A 19,936-nucleotide genomic window follows, 5' to 3' on the forward strand; every position below is an offset into this window, starting at 1 on the left:
AGTGGAGGGACTAGGGACGTATTTGGGTGGAAGAGCAGACAGGATTTGGATATTGGGGTGGTGAGGACTGACTCCTAGGTTTGCTTTTGTATTTGGCTCAAGCACTGGGGTGAGTGGATGAGGGGGGCATCGCCCGAGATGGAGAAAGGTGGGGGAAGAACAGGAGGTAATGGAAAGCAAGCCCCACCATCCCTACAGACAATTTGTCTAAAACATTTTTATTCTGAGTTTTCTTCATTAGCCCCCGGAAACCTGTCAAGGGGACTGTTTATTTCCACAAATCGCCTGTGTCCATATTCAAAGTCCAGTGTTGCTTCCTCCAAACTCTTTGCCTCCTGGCCTAGCTTGTCCTGAGAAAGGCTTCGTGCTGGGCTGAAATGAAGGAGAGAAAACATTCAGAATCAAACAAGGGTCTCCCTGGAACTTCTGATTTCCTTGGATAACTGAAAGTCACATCAGTGTTTAAATACACACTTACCCATCTTCAGCTGCCTTCCAGCTTGGTCTCTGGGAGAGCCCAGGACAGGCCAGACAAGCAACACCTCAGCTTGTACCCCAGCAAGGACTGTGAATGGAGCATTGGGGAGGGAGGGGGTGTCAGTCCAGGAGGAGATGATGCACAGGGAACAGAGCCTTTATTAAAAGATATAAGAATTAAAATGGGGATTATAACAGTGCCTGACTCATGGAATTGATGTAAGAATTTAAAAAAATTGATAGAATTAAAAGTGTCCAACTCATAGAATTGATTTAAGAATCTAAGTGAGGGCGGAGCAAGAGGGCAAAGCAAGATAGCCGAGGAGTAGGAGACCTGGATTTTGTCTGGTCTCAGGAATTCAGCTGCATAGGGATCAAACCATTCTGAATACCTACGAACTCAACAGGAGATCGAAGAAAAGAATAGGAACAACTCTCTGAACAGAAAAGCGACCACTTTCTGGAAGGTAGGACGTGTGGAGAAGTGAATCCGAGGCGATATTTGGGAGGATAGACGGCAGGGGAGGGGCCTCCGTCGGCCGCTTCTGGCAAGTGATAGAGCCGCGGAGCACAAAATCGGAACTTTTAGAAGTTGGCTCCGCTGAGGGACGTCACTCCGGTGGCTAAGGGGGGGTGGAACCCTCGCGGGACAGTGTGGTCTCAGGACCCTCGGGGTCACAGAAAGACGGGGGTGCCTGAGTGCAGCAGAGCTCCCAGGTATCGGAGCGGGGAAGCCGGCTGCAGAGACAGAGCCGAGGCCCGGGCTCTCAGCTCGGGGTTGCCATAAACCTCGATCCGCGGCACAGTCGGGCCACTGCTCCTCCAGCAGGGACCCAACAAGCAAACAAGCAGCAGATCCGGGGAGACTCACCTTCTTCCCCCGGGAGGAGCGGTGCGGGAGCGCACCGCAGGGATCTGCTGGGTTTGGAGACTCCACACGGGGTCAGGTGCCAGAGATAGAAACGCTTGGTCACAGGCCGGGTGAGCACAGAGTGCAGCCGGAGACCGGGGATACGGGAGTGACTGACTGCTTTTCTCTGGGGGCTCACTGAGGAGCGGGACCCCGAGTTCTCGGCTCCTCCGGGGCGGAGATTGGGAGGCTGCTGTTTTCACTCTCCTCCTCCAAAGCTGTAGGGAAAGCTTGCAGGGAACAAAGCTCCCGAGAGCAAACCCAAGCAGATTACTTAGCCCGGACCGGGCAAGGGCGGGGCAATTCCGCCTCCGGCGAAGACATTTGGGAACCACGGCAACAGGCCCCTCCCCCAGAAGATCAGCGAGAACAGCCAGCCAAGACCAAGTTTATCAATCAATGAGAACGGCAGAACTCCAGCGCTAGGGGAATACTGCACATAGAATTCATGGCTTTTTTACCATGATTCTTTAGTCTTTCAAAGTTAATTTTTTTTTAACTGTCTTTTTTTTAAATTTTTCTTTTCCATTTTCAACAAACATCTTATCCATCCCTTTTTTAAAAAATTTTTATTTTTCATTTTTAGAGTCAAATTCTATCCCTTCAGAGTAGTTACCCTTATTTTTGGCATATATATATATATATATATATAAATTGTTCTCTCTTTAAAATTTTGAGATAGTTTTCTTCTAACAGATCAAAATATACCCTAAATATCTTGTGTATGGTTTTATTCTACTCTCCTGCCTGATCACATTCACTCCCTTTTTTTCTTTTTTTTTAAATCCTCTTCTTTCTTTTTTCAAACAACTTCTTATCAATTCCTTTTATAAAATTTTTTATAATTATCATCTTTACAGTCATATACCATCCCTTCATCATATCAACCCTTATTTTTGTACATATATAACTTTTTCTTTCTTTAAAATTTTGGGAGGCACTTTCTGCTAACAGACCAAAATATGCCCCAAATCTAGTGTGTGGCACTGATCTATGCACAAGCCTGATCATATTTGATCATATTCTGATTTTTTTTGTTTTGTTCTGTTTTTGTTCTTATCTTTTTCTTTTTCTTTTTTTTTTCTTTTTCCTTTTTCTTTCTTTCCCTTTCTTTTCCCCCGGCTTCAGGTCTTTTCTGATTTGTTTAGAGTATATTTTCTGGGGACGTTGTTACCCTGTTAGCATTTTGTTCTCTCATTCATCTATTCTCCTCTGGCCAAAATGACAAGACGGAAAAAATCACCTCAACAAAAAGAACAAGAGGTAGTACCGACTGCCAGGGACCTACTCAATATGGACATTAGTATGATGTCGGATCCAGAGTTCAGAATCATCACTTTAAAGATACTAGCTGGGCTTGAAAAAAGCATGGCAGTTATTAGAGAAACCCTTTCTGGAGAAATAAAAGAACTAAAATCTAACCAAGTCGAAATCAAAAAGGCTATTAATGAGGTGCAATCAAAAATGGGGGCGCTAACTGCTAGGATAAATGAAGCAGAAGAAAGAATCAGTGAGATAGAAGACCAAATGATGGAAAATAAGCTGAGAAAAAGAGAGATAAACAACTACTGGATCACGAGGGCAGAATTCGAGAGATAAGCGATACCATAAGACGAAACAACATTAGAATAATTGGGATCCCAGAGAAGAAGAAAGAGAGAGAGGGGCAGAAGGTATATTGGAGCAAATTATAGCAGAGAACATCCCTAATTTGGGGAAGGAAACAGGCATCAAAATCCAGGAAGCACAGAGAACCCCTCTCAAAATCAATAAAAATAGGTCAACACCCCGACATCTAATAGTAAAACTTACGGGTCTCAAAGACAAAGAGAAAATCCTGAAAGCAGCTCGGGAGAAGAGATCTGTAACCTACAATGGTAGAAATATTAGATTGGCAACAGACCTATCCACAGAGACCTGGCAGGCCAGAAAGGACTGGCATGATATATTCAGAGCACTAAATGAGAAAAATATGCAGCCAAGAATACTATATCCAGCTAGGCTGTCATTGAAAAGAGAAGGAGAGATAAAAAGCTTCCAGGACAAACAAAAACTAATGGAATTTGCAAACACGAAACCAGCCCTACAAGAAATATTGAAAGGGGTCCTCTAAGCAAAGAGAGAGCCTAAAAGCAACATAGACCAGAAAGGAACACAGACAATATACAGTAACAGTCACCTTACAGGCAATACAATGGCACTAAATTCATATCTTTCAATAGTTACCGTGAATGTGAATGGGCTAAATGCCCCAATCAAAAGACACAGGCTATCAGATTGGATTAAAAAACAAGACCCATCGATATGCTGTCTGCAAGAGACTCATTTTAGACCCAAAGACACCCCCAGATTGAAAGTGAGGGGGTGGAAAACCATTTACCATGCTAATGGACACCAAAAGAAAGCTGGGGTGGCAATCTTTATATCAGACAAGTTAGATTTTAAACCAAAGACTGTAATAAGAGATGAGGAAGGACACTATATCTTACTTAAAGGGTCTATCCAACAAGAAGATCTAACAATTATAAATATCTATGCCCCTAACATGGGAGCAGCCAATTATATAAGGCAATTAATAACAAAAGCAAAGAAACACAACAACAACAATACAATAATAGTGGGGGACTTTAACACCCCCCTCACTGAAATGGACAGATCATCTAAGCAAAGATCAACAAGGAAATAAAGACTTTAAATGACACACTGGACCAAATGGACTTCACAGACATATTCAGAACATTCCATCCCAAAGCAACGGAATACACATTCTTCTCTAGTGCCCATGGAACATTCTCCAGAATCGATCATATCCTAGGTCATAAATCAGCTCTCAACTGGTACCAAAAGGTTGAGATCATTCCCTGCCTGTTTTCAGACCACAATGTTTTGAAACTAGAACTCAATCACAAGAGGAAAGTCGGAAAGAACTCAAATCCATGGAGGCTAAAGAGCATCCTACTAAAGAATAAATGGGTCAACCAGGAAATTAAAGAAGAATTAAAAAAAATTCATGGAAACCAATGAAAATGAAAACAAAACTGTTCAAAATCTTTGGGATGCAGCAAAGGCAGTCCTAAGAGGAAAGTATATAGCAATACAAGCCTTTCTCAAGAAACAAGAAAGGTCTCAAGTACACAACCTAACCCTACACCTAAAGGAGCTGGAGAAAGAACAGCAAATAAAGCCTAAACCCAGCAGGACAAGAGAAATAATAAAGATCAGAGCAGAAATCAATGAAATAGAAACCAAAAGAACAGTAGAACAGATCAATGAAACTAGGAGCTGGTTCTTTGAAAGAATTAACAAGATTGATAAACCCCTGGCCAGACTTATCAAAAAGAAAAGAGAAATGACCCAAATCAACAAAATCATGAATGAAAGAGGAGAGATCACAACCAACACCAAAGAAATACAAACAATTATAAGAACATATTATGAGCAACTCTATGCCAGCAAATTAGATAACCTGGAAGAAATGGATGCATTCCTAGAGATGTATCAACTACCAAAAGTGAACCAGGAAGAAATAGAAAACCTGAACAGACCTATAACCACTAAGGAAATTGAAGCAGTCATCAAAAATCTCCCAACAAACAAAAGCCCAGGGCCAGACGGCTCCCCGGGGGAATTCTACCAAACATTTAAAGAAGAATTAATACCTATTCTTCTGAAACTGTTCCAAAAAATAGAAATGGAAGGAAAACTTCCAAACTCGTTTTATGAAGCCACCATTACCTTGATCCCCAAACCAGACAAAGACCCCATCAAAAAGGAGAATTACAGACCAATATCCTTGATGAACAAGGATGCAAAAATTCTCACCAAAATACCAGCCAATAGGATCCAACGGTACATTAAAAGGATTATTCACCACGACCAAGTGGGATTTATCCCGGGGCTGCAAGGTTGGTTCAACATCCACAAATCAATCAACGTGATACAATACATTAACAAAAGAAAGAACAAGAATCATATGATCCTCTCAACAGATGCAGAAAAAGCATTTGACAAAGTACAGCATCCTTTCTTGATCAAAACTCTTCAGAGTATAGGGATAGAGGGTACATACCTCAATATCATAAAAGCCATCTATGAAAAACCTATAGCAAATATCATTCTCAATGGGGAAAAACTGAGAGCTTTCCCCCTAAGGTCAGGAACACGGCAGGGATGTCCACTATCACCACTGCTATTCAACATAGTATTAGAAGTCCTAGCCACAGCAATCAGACAACAAAAAGAAATAAAAGGCATCTTAATCAGACAGGAAGTAGTCAAACTCTCACTCTTTGCAGATGATATGATACTTTATGTGGAAAACCCAAAAGACTCCACCCCAAAACTGCTAAAACTCATACAGGAATTCAGTAAAGTGGCAGGATATAAAATCAATGCACAGAAATCAGTGGCATTCCTATACACCAACAACAAGACAGAAGAAAGAGAAATTAAGGAGTCGATCCCATTTACAATTGCACGCAAAACCATAAGATACCCAGGAATAAATCTAACCAAAGAGGCAAAGGATCTGTACTCAGAAAACTCTAAAATACTCATGAAAGAAATTGAGGAAGACACAAAGAAATGGAAAAATGTTCCATGCTCATGGATTGGAAGAACAAATATTGTGAAGATGTCAATGCTACCTAGAGCAATCTACACATTCAATGCAATCCCCATCAATACCATTCACTTTTTTCAAAGAAATGGAACAAATAATCCTAAAATTTGTATGGAACCAGAAAAGACCCCAAATAGCCAGAGGAATGTTGAAAAAGAAAAGCAAAGCTGGCGGCATCACAATTCCGGACTTCCAGCTCTACTACAAAGCTGTCATCATCAAGACAGTATGGTACTGGCACAAAAACAGACACATAGATCAATGGAACAGAATAGAGAGCCCAGAAATGGACCCTCAACTCTATGGTCAACTAATCTTTGACAAAGCAGGAAAGAATGTCCAATGGAAAAAAGACAGTCTCTTCAACAAATGGTGTTGGGAAAATTGGACAGCCACATGCAGAAGAATGAAACTGGACCGTTTCCTTACACCACACACAAAAATGGACTCCAAATGGTTGAAAGACCTAAATGTGAGACAGGAGTCCATCAAAATCCTAAAGGAGAACACAGGCAGCAACCTCTTCGACCTCAGCCGCAGCAACTTCTTCCTAGAAACATCGCCAAAGGCAAGGGAAGCAAGGGCAAAAATGAACTATTGGGACTTCATCAAGATAAAAAGCTTTTGCACAGCAAAAGAAACAAGTCAACAAAACCAGAAGACAACGGACAGAATGGGAGAAGATATTTACAAATGACATATCAGATAAAGGGCTAGTATCCAAAATCTATAAAGAACTTATCAAACTCAACACCCAAAGAGCAAAGAATCCAATCAAGAAATGGGGCAGAAGACATGAACAGACATTTTTCCAAAGAAGACATCCAAATGGCCAACAGACACGTGAAAAAGTGCTCAACATCGCTTGGCATCAGGGAAATCCAAATCAAAACTTCAATGAGATACCACCTCACACCAGTCAGAATGGCTAAAATTAACAAGTCAGGAAACGACAGATGTTGGTGGGGATGCAGAGAAAGGGGAACCCTCCTACACTGTTGGTGGGAATGCGAGCTGGTGCAGCCACTCTGGAAAACAGTATGGAGGTTCCTCAAAAAGTTAAAAATAGAGCTACCATACGATCCAGCAATTGCCCTACTGGGTATTTACCCCAAAGATACAAATGTAGGGATCCGAAGGGGTACGTGCACCCTGAAGTTTATAGCAGCAATGTCCACAATAGCCAAACTGTGGAAAGAGCCAAGATGTCCATCAACAAATGAATGGATAAAGAAGATGTGGTATATATATATACAATGGAATATTATGCAGCCATCAAAAGGAATGAGATCTTGCCATTTGCAACGACGTGGATGGAACTGGAGGGTATTATGGTGAGCGAAATAAGTCAAACAGAGAAAGACATGTATCATATGACCTCACTGATATGAGGAATTCTTAATCTCAGGAAACAAACTGAGGGTTGCTGGAGTGGGGGGTGGGGTGGGAGAGATGGGGTGACTGGGTGATGGACACTGGGGAGGGTATGTGCTCTGGTAAGCGCTGTGAATTGTGCAAGACTGTTGAATCTCAGATCTGTACCTCTGAAACAAATAATGCAATATATGTTAAGAAAAAAAAAAAGAAGATAGCAGGAGGGGAAGAATGAAGGGGGGGAAATCGGAGGGGGAGACAAACCATGAGAGACGATGGACTCTGAAAAACAAACTGAGAGTTCTAGAGGGGAGGGGGGGTGGGAGGATGGGTTAGCCTGGTGATGGGTATTAAAGAGGGCACGTTCTGCATGGAGCACTGGGTGTTATGCACAAACAATGAATCATGGAACACTACATCAAAAACTACTGATGTAATGTATGGTGATTAACATAACAATAAAAAAATTAAATTTAAAAAAAAAGAATCTAAGTGAAAGCAGTTAGAACAGAGACAGCCATATCATCAGTACCATGTACCTGTCCCTTAAATAGACTAACATCTAAAGAAAAAGGAAAAGATCCTGGTCTTCGCATGGATTTTTGTGATGAGAAAGTTTCAAAGCTCTTTGAAGTCCGGAAATGTTCTGCAAAGGGAAAACATTTTTATCAATGTGAGTGCATTGTCGAGATGCTAGACTCTAGATTCGTCCACCAGGTGTGACCAAAGTGACCTCATAGCCTGGAGAATCAACTGATTTCTGAATTAGCCTATATGGAAACCCTCAGACAGCAGCTCCTATCACCTAGTGGGTGCTCAAGAAATATTCCGTCCTTTCTGTTTATCCTGCTCCTTTCTGAACCTGGTCTGCTGTCTCTTTGGGGTCCCTCCATGGTTGTAAATTCACCCCACTTGCCTTTCTTCTTCCAACAGAGATTTCCTGGGGACAAAGGAGGCATCACTGCTGCTGATGGCCATGTTCCTCCTTGCTGTGTTCTACCATGGACAGCAGGTAATCTAACACTTTGCTCAAACTCCCCTCTGCTACCTGGCGTTTCCCATTACCGTGAAACTGACGTACAACGCTTCTGCTCTTCCTTGCAGCAAATGACCTATCAGCTGCTTACAGGAAGTGGTGATTCTTAATGAATCGATTCCTAATAAAGACCACCTAATTAAAAAAACTGAGCTGGAGATGATGATTTGGCAAGCCAGGTGGTTTTTATGTCTTTCAGGTATATCTCTTTCAAAGAGATCATTGTTATGAAAAAAAAAAAAATGCTTTCAATTTCTGCCTGAGGCAAACCGGGATCTCTCCCAGTTCCATTATTGCCTGCATAGAGTCATTCCTGGAGAAGTTGTGTGCTGGTCTAGGGAACCATGCAGGTGTGAGGATCAGTTGAGCCAGGGTCTTAATCCAGCCTCTGACTCTCAGTTTGTGGCCTTAAGCAAGTCGCTCATCTCCCTGAACCTAGAGGTCTTCCTCAGGTGTGAAATAGGATAATAACACCTGGATGGGTCCGTTTTGAAGAACCATTTGAGATTATCATGTGCAGCATTTTGCACACTGCCTCACATAAGTATAGGAAATGCCTCATTCCTTATTTGTCTCAAGCAGTTAAAGTGCCTAAAGTATATCGATGCCGCTTCCCTATGAGCCGCTACTCTGCTGGGATCGGGGGTGGGTACTGTGGCTAGTTCTGTATAAAACCCCATCCCTGGTCCCAAGGGTTCCAGTCTCCTGGAGGAGAGCAGACCCTAAATAATGCGATGAGGGACCTGCTATGTGCGGATCAGGCCATCCAAGGACTTCAAGAGTTGGAGGGGCAAGAATTTATTCTGCATGGGAGCGTGATACCAGGCTTTGCCCAGGGGATTTACCTGCTGTGGCCAGTAGGACATCTCCATGTGGACTCAGACCATGAATGCTGTGGTGTTCATCAACAGGGGAGATTTTCTCTCCCTGGTAGAGCCATTTCCTGCCAGATTCTCTGCCCTGCCCTGGATCCCTGTCCATCTTTCTTTGGTCTGCATGCACTTCAAAAAAAGTAACCAGGAAAGGATAAAAACAAAACAGGAAGACTCTCAGCTGGAGCAGAAATAGAAACATAGTGCTGAGAAATCACCATGGAAACGTGGAGGTAATCAACCCTGAGAAACCCTGAAACAGCCCTAAACCCCGAGAACCTAGAAATACATACGAAGTGGTGTGTGATAAGGGGGATGGTAACATGTAGTCAAGGTGGGAGAAAGACAAGTATAAAGACTTAATAAGGAGGAAGGGTTAGTGTGTATCAAGTTCCTACTCTGTGCCTCTATTATCTGTATCATCCTCCCAACAACCCGGAATGGTAGTTACTAGCAGTCCTGTTTCACAGATGAAGAAAGTCATGCTACTCATCTAGTCGGGGGGTGGGGGGAACCAGTTTCAAACCCAGATCTTTCTCCAAAGCCCACCCTTTCCACTTCTCTAGAGTGGAGAAAAAAAGAAGTTAACATACCAACAAAATGGCCCCGGGCACTCAATCTTGCAGTGTGACTTTGATTTGGTTTTAAATTTGAGCTGAAATCATGGCAAAATAATAAGCCAAATATCAAAATCTAGCCATTTCCAGAATTCCTGTATTTAGGTATTTCTGGCTATCTGCCAGAGCTGGGGTCATATCTTCCGTGTCTCGATGGCTTCTGGTTACAGAGGAGAACTCCTTAGTCTGACACGCAAACAGCAATCCATCTGAGGGCTATGAAGACAGAATCAGACAAGGCGATCCTACAGAGAAACATACCCATCCTCCACCCCCCATGTTTGAAACTGAGGAATGAGCAACCCCCCTGAGATAACTAAGAGAGAGCAAGTTCAGAGTGAGGGGCTCATTCCACAATAGGAAGGATGCTCCTTTCTCCTCTGTCACCTTACGGAAGTATTTTGTGCCCTGGCAGTGGCCCTTCCTCAGTACCCTTCTAACATTCTGATTCAATTTGTTCTATGCCCCGTTTGTCCTGGGAAACAGACAGCCTAACCATGTTAAGATTATGTGTAAAGTAAGAGTATATTTGTGCATAGTGAGGATCCGAGTGCTTAAGTGAAATCTGATATGGCTCCTTCTTATTTTTAACTTTCAAAAGGCTCTAAAATTACATAATCACATCCCATAATGGTAGCAGGTTCAGGTCTATAGGCTTTGGAGTGGGGAAGAAGTATTCAAGCCCCAACTCTGCCACTTAGTGGCTATGCGACCTTCAGCAATTTACTTAACTTTCTGAGTCCCAGTTTTCTCGCCTATAAAATGGGTGTGCTAACAGGTTCTACTTCATAGGGCTGTTATAAGATTATACAAGAATATAATTGTAATATACTAATCCCAGTGGTTTGCACATAGAATAAGTTTTCAAAAATCCTAAGCTATGGATGCTTTACTTTGAAAACAGGCCTCTGAGACAAACAGGGAAAGTATTATTATGCGTCTGGTCCCAAGTCACCGAGGTCTTAAAGCCAACAAGGAACACCAAGTAGAAACAGCAATCCAAGACGTCCGGGTCTATTCTCTCCCCACTGAGTGCCCCTGTCTCTCTTTGTGAGAGGAGTCTTTCTGCCTCACCTGCATCACTTCTGCGTCCTCTGTCTACCGCACCTGTCAGGCTCCTGTTTCTCTGAACCCAAGTCTGCCTATCCCTGGGTCTGCTACCTGTTTCCACCAGTTTCTCTTTTTGGGACTCAGAGGCCCTTAATTTTTTTAAAGGTTGAATAGTGCCCATCGATGCCTGGTACACAGCAGCAGCCTGGTAGGAGCATGTGTAATGAGACATCTCCAGAGGGACAGAGGGACTTATGTAACTGAACACTTGGGAAATTTCATCTTGTCCATATGCTGAAGGTCTATGCCATTCCTTCCTCCTCCTCCAAGGCAGGTGAACGTTCTAAACGGTGGAGAGACAGAGAGCAGTCAGGTGCCTGCCGCCTCGCCTGGTTCACTTGCAGCCCTGAGGTGTGGGCTTGGCTCAGGGGCTCCATTTATAGCAGAGGAAGCCGCCTCTGCACACAGGGACTGAGATTAAGGAGGTCTCCAGTCACTTACTTCCAGGTCAGATAAAGACAGGCACCAGGACTGTGTGGCTTAGAAGGAAAGACCCAAGCATTGGAAACAGATATTCTTTTTTTTTTTTTTTTAGAGAGAGAGAGACTAAGAGAGAGAGAGCACATGGGGCAGGGAGAGGGAGAGAGAGAATCCCAATCAGGCTCCACACCCAGTGCGGAGCCCCATGTGGGGCTCCATCTCATGAACTTGAGATCGTGCCCTGAGCTGGAATCGAGTCAGATGCTTAACCGACTGAGCCACCCAGGCGCCCCTGGAACCAACTGGGAGGATGGGTGACATTGAGAAACTCAAGCCCCTCGAGCTGACATTCCTTTACCTGTAAAATAAGAAGGATAATAGTTCCCTGCGAGGAGTTGGAGAATGGCTCCATGAGGTCAAATACATATAGAGCAGGGGTTAAGTCACAGCTTGGCATCAGAATGTTCTGAGTTCAAAGCCAGTCTCTATTTGTGAGCCCTTGGGCAATTGACTTTGCCTTACTGTGACTCCATTTCCTCACCTGTGAAATGGAAATAATAAAGTATCCACCTTGTTGAGTCGTGTGACTAAATGAGCTTCGGTATACAGCAAGGGCTTAAAACAGTGCCTGGTCCAAGGCAAGAGCCGGGCCAGTGTTAGCTCTCATTCTGTGCTAAGAGCCTGGCACAAAGCTTCTGAACAATAAGTGTTGGTTCCCTTGGTGCTCTTTTCATAGAGCCAGTTCCCTAATAGTCTGGTGAAAATCAAGAAAGAGATTGCACTTCCAAATCCATTGACAGTTCTTGAGCAAATGCTGAAGAATTTTCACTTTTAAAGCTTCTGTGTGCCTTCTGCGTGCTTTGCCTTGCTGTCCACGCCTGCTCTAACCAGTGTGTTGAAATGTTCTCTTTCCTTAACATGTTCCTCTGTCTTTCATTTTTCTCCCTTCACCACTGAGCTGAGAGCAAATCAAAGGCAGAGACTGAATTTCACGCATCTTTGTGTGCCGAGCACCGTGCACATAGTAGGTGCACAATACACTAGCTCTTTAGTAAACTGGAAAGGCTTACTTTCCTCCCCCAGAGATTAAATAAGCGATGCCTGCCTGCATGAGACTTGCTTTGTCAAGAGACAGAGCTGTCCTCGGATTAGTCTCCTTATGGACATGTCTTCAGCGCAGTGACCAGCCGTCGCCTGGCTGAAATGCAAAGTGTGTTCTTAACTTGTAACTGAAAAATCCTGGCTGAAATCAACTCCAGGACTCAAGGTTTCCCTACCTGTGTTTCCAAGCTGAATTCAACCAGATGAAAGGTTTTCAATAGAAAATAAATAAAAAGTGATCTGCTTCAACCAAGCATGCACTTTTAACGGAGATAACTAAACATTTCATTTGGGTAAGAAAATACTGTCCTACAACTTGACAAATTAAAATTTGATGCTCTTGAATCTGGAAGGAAAAAAGCTAAAGCACAGCCTTGATCTGACTTTATCCACTGCTGCCTTAAGTTGAAGTAGTACCTTATAAATCTATAGTTTAGACATTTCAGAATTCTTTTGCATGCAGAATGTGATTTGGTCCATATAATAGATCCATATTATCCATGCCTCTTGAACTAGACATGATGGGGACAATTATCCTTATTTTTTTAGAAGGGGAACCAAAATACCAGAGGTTGAATGACTTTCCCAAAGTCATACCACAAAACAGTCAAGACCAGCATTCTTTTTTTCTTTTTTTTGGTAGTTAATATGAATTTTATTTTTTTCCCTTTTTTTTTATTATGTTATGTTAGTCACCATACAGTACTTCATTACTTTTTGGTGTTCCATGATTCATTGTTTGTGTATAACACCCAGTGCTCATTGGAATACACGCCTTCCTTAAGACCAGCGTTCTTTTGTGCAACATGCTGCCTCCACTCATTTTTGTGTTTATGGAAAATCTCAAACATATACAAAAGTTTATGAAATGCATAATAGTCCCACAACTTCAACAGTCATTAGCTCCTATGTCTTTTCTCGTCTATCTCTCTATTCATTTTGCTCATCACTCCTTCCCAGTTATTTTGAAGCAAATTCCAGATGTCCTGTCATTTCATCTGTAAATGCTTCAATATGCATCTAATCAAGATAGAGAATTTTAACCTAATCACAATGCTACTAGACACTTTAAAAAAGAAAATGGTGTTTCTCTAGCATTGTCAAGCCTCTAGGCACTGTTTCAATTTCTTAATTGGTTTATAATTATATTTTTAAGTTCGTTTATTTGATTTGGGTCGCAAATAAAATCTGTGTATTGCCATTGATTGATTATCTCCTAAGTCTGTTAATTTATAAGATAACTCTCTATATCTTTTTTTCTGGCAACATTTTGTGAGAGTCGTCCAACTTCTATAATGCTTCCCAGTTTAGAGTTTGTCGATTGCATCCTCTTAGGGCATTTAACACATTCCTCTGTCCATTGTTTTTCCTGTATTGGTAGTTATGTTTAGAAACTTGGTGAGATTCAGTTTCAATTTTTTTCTACAAAAATATGTTATTGGTTGGTTTTGTGAATTACTTTTAACAGGCACGTAATATCTGCTTTTCTTTTTTTCTATTAGCAACTTTTGACAAGAATAGCTTCTATTCATTTACTTTATAGGTGGTGATATCTCCATTCTATCAATAGTCCATGAGTCATTAGCTAGAATACAGTTTGAAGGAGAGCCTACTCCTCCAAGTACAGCTCATAAAGCAAAGGCAGGATAAATGATTAATTCTTTCCCTGTAACTGCATTTCCCCATAAGTTTCCCAGTCAGCCTGTCCCCAAGCACCATTCAGAGATGATCAATGAGGTTGTGTGTCTTAAGTGTCATTGTGAACTGAGGCATGCTACCATATTCCTGTGTTTCAATCCATTGCAATCACTATCCTTATTAAAGCTCCATTTGTCACATCTTTGACACGTGGGAGCCTGTTTACATAACCCCCCATCGTCTCTGGGGGTCTTCTTATTTTCTGGTGTGAAAAGATGATCCAGGCTTGTACGTTTCCTGCCCTAAATTTCGGCCATTTCTGCAAAGAGTGTGAGGTCACTTTTGTAGGAATTGATATTTTGAAACCACAGTCTGGACACTGGGAGTTCCCACTGCTACTAGATTTTCATTATTTCTAGGCTTTTATATCAGTGGGCCAAGTAGGAAATATGTACATACCATGAGTTCATAGTAATACTTATTGACTTTTGGCTTAGACCCATCAATTTTATATCTGCATCTCCTTTTTCTCTTCCCAGAAATATCAGTTCTCAGTGACAACAATACAATTACCCATTTGATTTATCCTGTAATTCACATGCAGTAGTCTAAGAGCAATGACAGACACTGCCGCCTACAATATGATTGTTATAAATGGTTTTAAGATTCTTTTTGAGTTCTTTTTATCCTAGACTATTTCCCTCTACAAATGTGTCATCAAATTATTGTGTTAAATATATTTGGAATATCTCTTCTCGATGTGGTTATATGCATAGATTCATTTGCTTGTCTGTCTGTTTGTTTTAACAGAGTTTTTTAAACAACTATTTAGTTTTATAATTTATAGTTAAATGTTTCCATGATTCAATAGCCAAGTTTATAAAACAAGATATAATTTTAAAACTTTAAATTCTATCCCTATTTCTCCACCCTATTTTCTCCCTTCCTCATCTCTGTGGTAATGAGTTTTTATGTTTGACCTTTTATTCTTCAATTTCCCAATAAATAAAGAAAAATACATACATGTGGACAGACAGAGAAGTAGATGCCCCCTTTTTATTTATTTTTTTAATTCTTTATTTTAAATTCAATTTAGTTAACATATAGTGCATTATTAGTTTCAGGGGTAGAATTTAGTGATTCGTCAGTTGCGTACAACACCCAGTGCTCATTACATGACACGCCCTCCTTAATGCCCATCAACCAGTTACCCCATCCCTCCACCCCTCCCCTCCAGCAACCCTCAGTTTGTTTCCTAGAGTCTAGCATCTCTGACAGTTTGCCTCCCTCTCTATTTTCATCTTATTTTATTTTTCCTTCCCTTCCCATCATCTGTTTTGTTTCTTAAATTTCACATATGAGTGAAATCGTAAGGTATTTGTCTTTCTCTGATTGACTTATTTTGCTTATCATAATACCCTCTAGTTCCATCCATGCTCTTTTTTTAGATGCTCCCTTTTTAGATCAAAGGTGGCATACTCTACACACTTTTCTCTACCTTGGAGACTAGTCCATCAAAGTATAGAAAAACAGTTTTCCCCTTTTTTTATAGTTTATTGGACCAACAAAATGAGCACCTGGGTTGTTTCCAGTTTTTGTTGTTACAAATTCTGCTGAGGGAGTTATCTTGTGCCTCTGTCTTTCCATATTTTTACCATCCACTGAGACTTTCACCTAAGACAAAGGAAAGGAACTAGTTGAATGTTTTAAGCCCTTGAATTCAGGACATTTAATCATGTGTTTGGCCATGCAGCGTATTGTCCATTTTGACAGTTAAAGACTTGGAAATAGGGATGCCTGGGTGGCTCAGTCGGTTAAGAGTCTGCCTTAGGCTCAGGTCATGATCCCTGGGTCCTGGGATCGAGTCCTGCATCAGGCTCCTTGCTCAGCGGGGAGCCTGCTTCTCCCTCTGCCTGCCACTCCCCCTGTTTGTGCTCACTCTCTCTCTCTCTGACAAATAAATGAATAAAATCTTAAAAAAAGAACAGACTTGGAAATAATGGCGTCCCCAAAGCTGTGGTAAATATGGTATAGGAGATTCTTTAAAAAGGAAGCTGTCTGCCCTCCAGTGCAGGGAAACTAAGACAGAGGGGAACTAATAATGTGCATTGAGTACCTACTGTGAGCCACCTGCCTTCTCTGTAACTTCCTAAGTAATTCTTCTTCCAGTCCTGCATGCTCATTAGTCTTCATCCCAGTGGTAGAGATGAGGAATCTGTGATGAAGTCACGAGTCCAGGTTATAGCGTTTGAATGTGGGACTGGGACTCTAAGGCACATCTGTGTCATAACTTAAAATCCGCAATCCTTCGATTCATTTCTTCTTCTTGCCTAGTGATAAAGAGCTCAGACTCTGAAGTTGGACTCTGGCGTTACCTCCAGCCCTGGCTTCCTCCCTCACTAGTGTGTGACTGTGGTCAGGTCACTCAGCCCTGTTTGCTTTGACTTTCTCATCTACAAAATAAGGGTTGATAATGATACCTCCCTATCAGGGTTGTTGTGTGATGAAGGGAGTGAATGGATGTATATTGGTTAGAATAATAGCTGATACGTAGCAAGCACCATCTAAGTGTTAGCTGGCTTTATCACTGGAATTTATTTGTAGAGTCAACAAATATTGACGGAGCATCTCCCCTGCGCTGGGCACGGTGCTCCAGGGTAAAGATATCATTGAGCAGGTGAAGGGACTCCTGACCTCACAGTGCCTACAATCTAGTAGACGACACAGTCATCCCCAGATAATCACACAATCACAAAATCATAGGTGCCTTAATGGTAGGAAGGGAAGGTACACAGCCCCGTGGAGTCTAATCACCCTCCCATCTCTCGGCATCAGGCAAAATGCCCCTCAGCATGCTCAGCTCAGGCTCTCTTTTGTTTGTGAAGGGTTCCAGAGAAGCCTCCCACCCTGCGTACCTGAGCCCGTACCCCGAGATCTCACCCGTTCCTTCTCTGTCTCTCTCACGCATGGCAGCTGGAGTACACAGCCCGCCTTGACTTCCTTTGGCGAGTACAAGCCAAAGAGGAGATCAACGAGATGAAGGAGCTGAGGGAACACAATGAGAACATGCTCCGGAACATTCTACCCAGCCACGTGGCCCGCCACTTCCTGGAGAAAGACCGAGACAATGAGGTGAGCCCAGGCTTGTCTGGTTGTGAGGAGGGGTGTTGGGGGTGAGGGTGCAGTTGGACACACTGGTCCCGAGCTCTGGGAGAATCCCACTGTCCTTGCGTGAGCACCCGAGAATAGAGACCTGCTACCCCAGAGTGCCAGGCCACCCAGACTGCCTAGCTCCACCAGGTCTACGCAGGGCCTCCCTAGCCCCAGGGACCACATCTGTAAGACGGACTTCATCTGAGCTCCATCCCGAGACTAGATTGAAATTTGAGTTTTATACACGTCTGTGCACATGTTTCTGTGTATCCGTGGAGTGGGATCTCCAGTGTCTCTCCCTATGTGTGTAAGATGTTACTATTGATGTTACTTGCTGATATGCTGAAGACATTTGGGTTTGTGACCCTTGCCTGAGGGTAGAACTAGGAGAGACCCCGCCCAGGTCCGTTTCCCACCCAAGCCACCACAGCAAGATCAGTGGAAGAGAAGTAAAGGCAATGAATAAGCTGCTGCTTGAATAATCTTGATGCATCAAGACCCCGGAGGTCTCCTGGATGCACATCCAAGGACCGCCCACCCTCCTCGACAGACAGAGTTCTCTGGAATCAGCTTCAGGCCTGCTTTTCTCAAGGCCCCCTAAGGTCAGGGGCTTTGTTGCAAGAGCTTCTTGACAAAGCCAAGAAAACAGAGAGACTTGTTGTGCATCCACCATGACCACCAGAAGGAGCAGGTGAAACACTGGAGCCCTCAGAGGGAAAACCAGAAGAGAAATGAAAAGAAAGCTGCTTTTCAATTAAAGCACCAAAACAATGAGGTATCTGGGACCAGGGGGGAAGAGCAAGAATTTACTGGCTTTATCCTGAAAGGAAGGAAACCCCCCGAGATGCTGAGGTCATCAGCTGTGGTCCAGGCCAGACCTCCAATGAGCAAAATAAATGACAGATTTGGCCTTAATTATAGAAGACATGTTCAATCCAATGTCTTGTCATGCTTCTTTGAGGTTTTAAATATTTAAATAGTTCACAGTTGACCAGGCTTAACCACAAAGTTTTGACATGGCCTAGAGAATGTTCACTCTATAAATAACCATTTACGGAACACTTGCCGTGTTCTGGGCACTGGGCACTATCTCAGCTACTGAGATAAGCAATTGATGTAAACGATCTTTGGTTCTAGTTACAGTCTTAAGAGGAGAGTTCATCACCCCACATTATTGACGAGGACTCGGGGGCTCAGAGACGGCCATGACATGCCTCCCTGTATGGAAGCAAAGCTGTGAAAAAAATCCAGCCCCACAGATTTCTTCCCTCTGTGCTGCACTGCCCCGACCGTGCCTCTGGGGGTTTGGCAAGACTAGCGTGTGTGTGTGTGTGTGTGTGTGTGTGTGTGTGTGTGTGTGTGTGTCAGACAGAGTAACATGAGAAGGGGTGACAGAGGAAGAGGCAAGAATGTTGTAATCTGTGGGAACTCCCAATAACCTGTTTTGTTATTGTGAGAGGCATTCTTAGCTTCTCTTCTTGCTACAAATCTGAACTATGATACAAACGTCTGAAAGGTTGGGGTCTGGACATTGTGAGTTTGGGGCCCAGCCTCCACGAGGCCACAACACTGCTCACGGATAAGAATGATTATCCCCATTTCGTAGAAGAAGAAAGTGAGGCTCAGAGAAGTAAGAACACAAAGCTAGTGAGTAGTGAGCTTGAATTCACACCCAGGTCTGTGCAACTTCAAAGCTAAATCTTGTGTTTTGTCCCACGTTGCCGTTAGGGCCTGAGCGGGAGAGAAGGGACAGCAGTGATAAGCAATGACTCAAACCATCTAAACACAGGGCGGTGGACAGAGTCTTGCCCCCTGGGACATCCTGTCCAGATGGTTCCGGCTGTGTCACCCCACATATGTTCTGGAAGCTTCTGCTATTCCGCTGGACTTTTGACTTAGATTAGTGCTCACCACCCCGGGGCAGGTACTTTCGCACAGATGAGGCCCCCTGAGCTGGGTCATCAGTGTCAAGCTGTTGCTGAGTCCCGGGAAACCCACTTGCTCATTGTAGCTTTTCTAAGACCTGCAGAAAGGACACTAATGAGGGCAGGTGTCCCGGTGCTGCAAAGTGCATACAACACAAATTCTGTCTCTGCCCCTCGCCAGCTGTGTGACCTAGGGCAGCTTACCCAACCTCTCTGAACCCATTTTTTTCATCAGATTCATGAGGAGATAATTCCAATCTTGCTGACTTTAGTGTGAGAACTCAACTGAGTAAGAACATATGAAGTGCCCAGCTTGGTGCCAGGTGGGTTCGGTATAGAAAAGCTGTGTGGTATTCTCAAAAGCTTGATGCACTAGATTCAATCCTGGCTCCTCTTCTCACTACCTCTGGAACTGAGCAAGGGATGAATCCCCCTGGACCTCACTTTCCTCACCTGCAAAGTAACAGTTCTTTGCAACTTGCTCCAGTTGCTACAATGTTTCCATGAATAATTATGCATAAAACATCTAAATGGTGCTTGGCCCATTTTAGGAACACACTGGGTTATTGCTATTGTTTTTGATAAGGGTGAGCCATCATTATATTTTTGGTTCCTTTGCAATCCGAGCCCCCCACCCACTGACTCATTCACTCATTCACTCAGCAAGAATTTGTTGAGGGAA

The 19,936-nt window shown here is 43.0% G+C and overlaps 1 protein-coding gene across 4 annotated transcripts in view; it reads left to right on the plus strand.

The window, feature by feature from the left end:
• The window catches only part of ADCY8 (adenylate cyclase 8), a 233,870-nt gene that overhangs the window by 195,037 nt on the left and 18,897 nt on the right, over positions 1 to 19,936 (plus strand). For all 4 annotated transcript variants that reach the window (XM_036067359.2, XM_036067360.2, XM_036067356.2 and 1 more), the window contains 2 exons: positions 8,316 to 8,394; positions 17,150 to 17,308. In XM_036067359.2, the coding sequence (XP_035923252.1) occupies positions 8,316 to 8,394; positions 17,150 to 17,308 (238 nt within the window). The remainder of the gene's footprint in view (positions 1 to 8,315; positions 8,395 to 17,149; positions 17,309 to 19,936) is intronic.

The sequence above is a fragment of the Halichoerus grypus genome, chromosome 5 (assembly GCF_964656455.1).
Source record: "Halichoerus grypus chromosome 5, mHalGry1.hap1.1, whole genome shotgun sequence".
Lineage (NCBI taxonomy): Eukaryota > Metazoa > Chordata > Mammalia > Carnivora > Phocidae > Halichoerus > Halichoerus grypus.